At 42.6% G+C, this 9123-nt stretch overlaps 1 protein-coding gene across 1 annotated transcript; it reads right to left on the bottom strand.

Moving 5' to 3' along the window:
- Window positions 1–206: 206 nt before the first annotated feature.
- Window positions 207–1630, bottom strand: LOC103641412 (macrodontain-1). Its single transcript, XM_008664764.3, has 2 exons — window positions 1062–1630; window positions 207–963 (listed from the first exon to the last, which is right to left on the bottom strand). The coding sequence occupies exons 1-2, from the start codon at window positions 1615–1617 to the stop codon at window positions 347–349; spliced, it is 1173 nt and encodes a 390-aa protein (XP_008662986.1). The 5' UTR covers window positions 1618–1630; the 3' UTR covers window positions 207–346.
- Between the last annotated feature and the right edge of the window lie 7493 nt (window positions 1631–9123).

Genomic DNA, 9123 nt, shown 5'->3' with positions numbered 1-9123 from the left:
TTTTTTTCGAAAACTTTGACAACTCGTCTTATTCAAAATATTTATTCAAAAATATAAAATTTTAAGTCAATCACAAACTACTCAAAGTGATAAAATAAAACACAAAAAAAATAAATGATAACTCGTTATTTTTTTGAATAAAATGAGTGGTCAAAGTTTTTTTAAGTCAACGGTGTCATATATTTATGAACCGAGAGAGTGTATAATAATACCATAACAGCGATGTGTATATTAATTTATTGATTTATATATATTAGGTCTTAATGACGTCTCAAAAGTCTGGTGCTCCACCACCATGTTCCGTACGTTGTCCTTTATTGTCAACACATATATGGGAATTAAGCTATTACACGATAGGGTACCTGGGATGTGTGGCAAGCCCACCCACGCCCTCGGGTCTGTCGGCCATGTCCTTGCGTATGTAGACATAGCCGTTTTGTCCCCAGCGGGTACCCCAGGAATTCTTGGCGATCCAGTACTTTCGCCCCGTAGTCTTGTCTTCCCCGTAGCCGACGATGGCCATGGCGTGGTTGAGGATATTATAGCGGTCGGCGGCTGCTGCTGGCCGCCCCGAGTAGATGCCATTCGTGTAGCATTGGAAGCAGGGATCGGTGGCGTCGAACAGGACGGCGACGGGCTGCTGGGCAACCCTCATGGCTAGTTTTTTCTCTGAGTTTTTGGGCACGAAACTGTAGTCCTTGACCCTGACGGCCGGAGGTCGTACCATGTCGGCGCGGCAGGAGTCCACCGTCGCCTCGTAACCGCCGTACTCCGACTCCGTGGCGATCCCATTCCTCTTCACCCAACTGAATGCATCATCCGGGTAGCCGCCGCCGCAGTGTTGGCTGGTGCAGTCCACGATCTCCTGCTCCGACAACTTTAGGAGCTCCCCATGCCCGTGATTTGTCTTGATCTTGTGTGCACTCTCCATCGTTGCCACCGAAGCGAACACCCAGCAAGCATCTGCATGGAGAAAACCCGGCCCACATAGTTGTCAGAATCCTGATTCTAGGATGCGCGTTTTTTTTTACAACTCTACGATCATATTATTTGTCACTTACTGCAGCCCCTGCGCTGATCCTGGACAGGCGTCACCGCGTTTTGCTCCCTCCAGTCGATGTTTTCCGGCAGAGCTTCTACTTCTTCATCTTCTTCCACTTGCGTCGTGCCGCGATCACTCTCTGTGATATCGCCCGCGCGGGTCGTGATCACGGACGAGAGGTTTAGAAGTGGCGGCGCCGAATGGCCGGCCATGGTGTACATGGCGAGGAACTCGTGGTGGGAGAGGTCGGTGAACTGGTTCTCGCCGCAGGTGAAGGTCTTGCTGGTGTCGCGGTTCGTGGCCTCGATGAGCTCCACGTTGGCACGGTATATATGGAACCTCCGGAGCTTCTCCTCGGCCGTCGGGTATGACCGGCCATGAGCTGCCATCCAGGCATGGAAGCGGAACCACTCCGTCGACATCAGCAGCTCTTGGTCACTTCCATCAGCGTAGTCAGCATGGGCGTAGCTTCGACCAGAGGAAGCCAAGACGAAGCCGCATGCGAGCACAGTGATCATTAGAAGAAGCGCTACGGATAAACGAGACGACGACGAAGGAGAGGGAGGGCCATTCATGTTTGCAGGCTGCTTGATTAGCTAGCAGCACGGTTAGTGGGCCTTAAATAGTCAACCTAATAATAAAGCTCTGACAGAACGGGACCATACTGTCCGTCTAGTAGCAGCTGGTAATGCATGTTGCCACATTGAGCCAGGAAAAGAGATTTTTATCCACCCTCCCAATTAAACTAGGGACATGCGAACAGTGTATTGTATTATGGTTTCTTAGTTTTTTCTTTCCATTTCTGTTTTTTAAATGTGGTGCTTTGTTTCAGTTTTCTATTACTACTAGTATAGTGCACATAAATATTAGGTAAATTATTAGCGCACAACAACGATTAACAAAAAATGAGTAATACACATTTTTATCATTTTTGCTATTTGACATATTCAGATGAAGGTTGTTCTTACTCAATTATGTGTTCGTAAGGCGTTACAAACGCAACCTGCTAATATGACTGATGATAAATGGGAAGATCTTGAACAAAAAACTTTGTCTACCTTGCAGGTCAGTTTATCTCCTGATGTTCGACGTGATGTACCAAATGCAAAATCTGCGACTGAATTGTGGAAAAAATTGGAGGAGCCATATATGACCAAGAGTCTTGCTAATAAGCCCCGTCTTAAAGAACGTCTTTATATTATTCGTATGGTGGAAGATACGTCTATTCAATCATATATAAATGAATTTAATTCTATTGGTATCAACGTTGAGAGTTTGGATGTGAAGATAGATGATGAAGATAAGACAATTTTGTTGGTTGTCTCGTTGCCCCCTTCTTTTAAGAATTTTAAGGAAATTATGCTTTATGAAAATCATACTTCACTAACATTTGAAAATGTTATATCAGATTTATTGTCCAAGGAAAAAATTGATGTTGATTCTCGTTCTGAGTCTAAGGGTGAAGGCTTCATTGTTCGAGGTAGAACTCAACAAGCGAGCAATTCTAATAAACAAAAATAAAGTTATACGTCAAGGGATCGTAAATCCAACACATTTTGTCGTTGCTGATAATCATGTGATCTCCCAGTGTCCTACGTTGAAAAATAAGGAAGAAAGAGCGAAGAAAATGGAATAATATAAATCGTCTGCTAGTATTGTTGAAAATAGTGATAGTGGAGAAGTTTTTATAATCACTTCTAATGATGAAAAGTGTATGGCTTGGGTTCTTGATTTAGCTTGCTCTTTTCACATTTGCTCACATCAAGAGTGGTTTTCTGATTATTCTCATGTTCATAATGGTGATGTTATTATTGGTAATGAATCTACACAAGAAATTTCTGGAATTGGTTCTATTCAAATTAAAGTTCATGATGGCACATTCAAGACCCTTACTAATGTTCGCTACATTCCTAAGATGAAGAGGAATCTTTTTTCTTTGGGCACGTTTAAAGCAATGTGATTCAAATTTTCTGCTGATAATGGATTCATAATTTCTGGAATTGGTTTCTCATGGCAACCGTGTTGTGTTAAAGGCCGAACGTATAAATAATCACTATTATTTGCAAGGTTCCACAATTACAGGTACTGCAGCTATTTCTGTTGCATCCAACACTTCAAATACCAAGCTTTGACATATGCACTTGGGACATATGAGTGAAAAAGGTATGCATCTCTTGCACAAGAGAGGTTATTTAAATGATATTGGCAAATTGAAAATTTGTGAACATTGTGTATTTGACAAACATAAGAGAGTCAGTTTCTCTTTATCTACTCACTGCACCAAATGTATTCTTGATTATATTCATTCTGATCTTTGGGGTCGGGCTCCTCATTCTTCTATTGGAGGTTGTGATTATATGATCACTTTTATTGATGATTTCTCTTGAAAAGTCTAGGTTTATTTTCTGAAGCAAAAAATGATGTGCATTCAAGCAATGTAAAGCTTTAGTGGAAAATTAGATTAGCAAAAGAAATCAAGAAATTAAGAAACAATGGATTGGAATTTTGCAATGGTGAGTTTAATTCTCTTTATGTTGATCATGGTATTGCTAGACCCAAGACTGTTCCATGTATTCCGCAACAGAATGGTGTTGCTGATAGGATGAGTCGTACTATTCTAGAGCGTATTTGTTGCTTGCTTTATAATGCTGGTTTGTGGGATAAGCATGATTTATGGGCGGAAGCTGCGTCTACCGCCTGTTATTTGATTAATCGCTCTCCCAATTCAGCTATTGATTTCAAGATTCTAGAAGAGGTATGGATAGGTAAACCAGTTGATTATGCTCATGTTAACAATGACAAGCTAGTGTTTAGAGCTCAAAATGCACTTTTTATTGGCTATGGTTCTGGTGTCAAAGGATATCGTTTATTGTGTGCTGATACTAAGGAGGTGATTGTCAGTCGTAATGTTACTTTTGATGAAAGTAAATTTTCTTCCTTTGGAGGGGGTTCTGATAGTGGTTCGTCATACACATTTATGTCTAAAACTACTGATGAGAATCTTGAGGTAGACGTACCTATTAATGTTGATTCTGTTACTCCTATTACACAGTCAGTTCAGCTTATGTACCTCCTGTTAGCAACAATCACTCTACTGCTCAATATAGACCTAGAAGGAATATTGTTTTGTCACATCGATATCACGACACTGATAGTATGACTCATTATGCTCTCATTGCTGCTCAAGAAACTAATGTTGCATGTCAACCTTCTTCTTATTTGGAATCTATCTCATGTGATAATTCATCCAAGTGGTTAGTTTCTATGAATGATAAATTTGAGAGTCTTCTAAAGAATCCTACATGGAAATTGGTTAAGCTTCCTGCAAGTAAAAAAACTTTAAAGTGCAAATGGATTTATAAGAAAAAGGAAGGTATATCTGGAGTTGAACCTACAATATTTAAAGCTTGCTTAGTTGTGAAAGGTTTTGAACAAAAGGAATGTATTGATTTTAATGAGGTGTTCTTGTCGGTCTTTGTTACCCGACCACACACCTTGGGGTTACCCTCGTGATGCTTTTAGGCAGGACAACGTCATTGATCGTGACTCGATGGTTCTTGCGATGGCACGACAAGAGAAATACACAAGCTTGTATAGGTTCGGGCCGCACGAGAGGTGCAACACCCTACGTCCTGCGATGGTTTTGGTATTGGGATGAGATTACAAGTTGTGTACTATGAGAATGGTGGGCTGAGGTCAGATGATAATGGTAGGGGTGCCTCTTGGCCTTATATATACGACCAAGGGTAGCTATCCCCGCACAGGTGACAAAAGTAATCCATTCGCCTGTCTCCCGGTTTGTAGCAAACTGTCCTCCTATACCTTGAGAAATTCTTACGCTCATCCGCCCAAGTTATCGCCGGAGGCTCAGCCTGTCGAGTGGGCACAACCATCACCCCCGACATACTCGTGCTCTCGTGGCACCTAACTCGGACGTGGGCCTTTGCTGTATCAGAATGGGCTTGCTTCGCCTGGTTGCTCTCGGCTGGCCCACCGCAGGATGCCCCAGGGGGATGCCTGACAGGTGGACCGAGACATGTTTCCATACACATGTGGACCCTAGGGATATCAATCCCCCACAGTTCTCTCCTGTTGTTTGTCACACTTCTATTCGAGTTATACGTGCTATTATTGCTTTATTTGATTTGGAGTTAGAGCAACTTGATGTTAACACTGCTTTTCTTCATGGAGATTTAGATGAGGAGATTTATATGACAAAACCTTAGGGTTTTTCTGCTCCTGGTCAAGAGTATGTAGTTCGTCATTTGCAGAAGTATCTTTATGGTTTGAAACAAGCACCTATGCAGTGGTATAAGAGGTTTGACTCATTTATGCTTGCACATGGTTATTCTCAAAACAATTATGATCATTGTATTTATTTTAAACAGTTTCCTAATGGATCTTTTGTATATCTACTGCTTTATGTTGATGATATATTAATTTCTTCTCATGACAAGTCATTGATTGATGAATTGAAGGCTCAACTTAATCATGAATTTGAAATGAAAGATCTTGGACTAGTAAAGAAGGTTCTTGGGATGAAAATTCAGCATGATCGTCATGATGATACTCTTTTTTTTGTCTCATAAATTTATATTGAGAAAGTTCTTGAAAAGTCTAATCTCAATAATTGCAAATTTGCTTCACGTTTTAATTTGTCATCGAGACAATGTCTTGTTTGAGAAAGAACACATGTCTCACATACCATATTCTAATGCTGTTGGGAATCTCATGTATGACATGATCTGTTCAAGACCCGATTTGGCTCATGTTGTTAGTATGGTTAGCAGATTTACACACAATCCTGGTAGAGAACATTGGAATACAGTAAAGTGGATTCTTCGCTACTTGATAGGTACTTCTCATTTTGGATTAATGTTGAATAAGAATTCAGTGAAGAAAATTGATGTTATGGGATTTTTTATTCTGACTTTGCTGGTGATCTTGATAAAAGATGCTCCATATCTGGCTATGTTTTTTCATTATGCGGTTCTACAGTGAGTTGCAGGGCGTCACTTCAGTCTGTTACTGCTCTTTTCAATACTGAAGCAGAATATGTCTCAGCTACTGAAGGGGTTAACGAAGCTATTTGGATGCGAGCGTATTTCTGAACTTGGTGTTCCTCAGGATGTCATTAAAGTTGTGATAGTCATAGTGCTAATTATCTAACCAAGAAGGACATGTATCAATTCAAGACCAAGCATATTGATATCAAGTAGCACTTCATTTGTGATATTGTTGTTGAACGCAAGATTAAAGTAGACAAGATACATACAGATGAATATCCTGCAGACATGCTTATACAACCATTATCTAATACTACGTTCAAGCATTGTCTTGACTTAGTAGGTATTCGTGGAGCTTAGCACCCAAGTGGTGTTTGCGGAAACAATTTTATAGATTTAGCGTAAGTGAGAGATTTGTTGGATAAGAGAATATGACCCTATATATCTCTATCTTCTTTGCCTATATAAATAGGCCCCATTATACCCTGTACAACACAAACACATAATAGATATGTTTTCCCGTGGGTTTTTTCCGCTCCATATTAGGGGAGTTTTTTTAACATCAAGGGCTTGTTTGGCAACACCATTTTTCTAAAGGATTTTTATTTTCTCAAACGAAATTAGTTTATTTTCCCGTGGTAAAATAAGAATCATTTGGAAAAAAGAGGTTCCTAAACTAGCCGTAAACTCTGTGTCTCTTTTTTTTCCGGCTACGCGATCCTAACAGACTGAAAATGTGTATCCAAATAAACATGAATATGAATGTATGTGTAAGGTGGACAGTGGTTTATTATACATTACACGTACAAGCGGTTCATGATTACAAAGAAGACGTACAGACTCTCTCCCTGTTGGTGCATGGGAGGTTTATTCAGCAGGTACTATACGTACGACGTTATCCTCTGTCATGTTTTATCCTTGTCGTGAAAAGGTCGAGTGAGGGGGGGCGTTACGCCTTCGCCCCAACACTTGCCCTCCGAGGGGCCAGTTCGACTAAGTGAGCTAGTGCCGAAGTATGTTGAGAGATAGCCGAAATGCCGCCCTCGCTCAGTTGAAGTGGTCCCGCGGGTTTTTTTTTGAAATGTGACTGTTCAAAGGTGACATTTTAGTATGGGACTGTTGAGTTCCTGAGGTGTTTTCCCTTGCCTATAAAAAGCTATGCGCGTGCTGCGGGGTTTTTACCCATCTTCGTGTGGAAAAAACCCTAGCCTTCTTGCTCTCTACTCGCTTGCCCTCTTTCTCTCTCGCGCCGATGTTGATCTGGCCCACGTCAAGCAAACAGCTCGCCGCCGCCGACGGTACATGATCATGCCATCTTCTTCCTCATCGTCGTCCGCTGCGACTGCGTCCTCGAACGCTCCGTCGTCGGAGAATACAATTAGCGATCCGGCGGTGGTTGTGGGGCTATAGTATGGGCACAAGGTGGAGTTTGGTACATCGAGAATTTACTCGGGCCGCGTGCACGAGATACAGCGTCTGTGTTACTTTGAGAATGGAGTTGGGCGAGCGCCGGGGGCTGAAGATGTTCCCGAGGCAGAGGGGGAATTGGTTGTGTTCGAGGCCTTTTTCGCTGCTGGACTCCACTTGTCGATGCATCGATTCATAGTTGAAGTTCTGCGAAAATTTGAAATTCAGATTCATCAATTGACGCCGAACGTTATGGTAGCATTGGAGAAGTATGTGTGGATGGTGTCTTCATATGGTGGAGAGCCGTCTGTTGAGGTCTTCGCCAAAAGTTATTGCTTGCATTGATAGAAGAAAAAGATAGGTTGACTGATTGCGCAATTTGGGTCTTGCACAATCACGCTGAGGAATGGGAAGACTTCAACCTAAGTAGTTGAGATTGTTCCTTGTGCTAAGAATAAGTGGGGCAACTGATGGGATTTTTGGTTTTAAGTGGCGCTGGGGGATGTCGATGGGTTTCCTAGTTTGCCGCTGGCCATTTTGTGCTCGCATTGTTATGTGGCCTTCCCACAATTTAAAGTGAAGCAAGCGGATTAAAACGAGGAGGCCCTTCGCGATGCAGCCCGGTTGAGCAGTGGCTGGGACCTAGTAGAAGAGTTCGTTGCCAGCGGTGTGTGGCCGGTGGCTCACGGGTGGAATCTGGGCGAAATTCGGCCTCGCCCGATGACGTATTTGGGGGATCAGATGGTGCGGAGCCCTGCCTTCGCTATTGATTTGCGAGGATGGGACGCGGCCGCCTTCGTGTGGGAGGTGGAGTCAAAGGCAATTAAGATTGTTGGAAAATATGTGTCGAAGACGGAGATGTTGCGGAGCTAGGATATCCGTGGTTCCAATGTCAAGTTGAACCGTGTTTTTGAATTGAATAGCTTGCGCTACGGTTCATACCAGGTGGGTGACTCTGCTGATGCCGGTGATGACCGAGGAAAATGGTGCAATAGGAGAACCGAGGGGTTATGCTGCCAAAACAACGCAATAGCACATGCCTTTATCACAAACATGGACCCTGTCGGTCACCCCGACGCTGTCCAATAAAGGGACAATTCCGGCCCAACACACCTCACATGCGTCGCATGTGAGGTGTGTTGGGCCCAAACGGGTGACGTCTACGTTTTGATTGTTGACACTATGATACACTATGAATAACTAGAACCATCATGCATTATTACATAGTTCTACTAATAAATCAGCAATACAATAGTATATACGAAATAACATTGTCGTAGTATATTTTCGATGTCATAATAATTACCCTCGGAAATTGCAAATTTAAATTATCTAAACACCACTAAATAAACTAAAACAAGCTAATTTAATTACATAATCAAATTCCGACCGTCGGACATAACAAACTAAACAATATTTTACATATAAATCATTAAATTCTAAAAAATCACTACTAAAAAACAATCCATGCATATACAAAACCGTACTACAAAATTAGAATACTCACTTATTCGATGGTGGGATCGGTGTTGCCGACGGCGTAGGGGCGGACGAGGTCGGGACGGGGGCAGGCGCCGATGGTGTCGGGCGCGGTCACCAGCGGGGTCGGGCGCGGTCACCGGTGGCGTCAAGCGTAGGAGCCGACGAGGGAGGCCACGGGCTCCGACG

Source organism: Zea mays, chromosome 10 (assembly GCF_902167145.1).
Source record: "Zea mays cultivar B73 chromosome 10, Zm-B73-REFERENCE-NAM-5.0, whole genome shotgun sequence".
Lineage (NCBI taxonomy): Eukaryota > Viridiplantae > Streptophyta > Magnoliopsida > Poales > Poaceae > Zea > Zea mays.
This window is presented reverse-complemented; position numbering and strand designations above follow the sequence as displayed.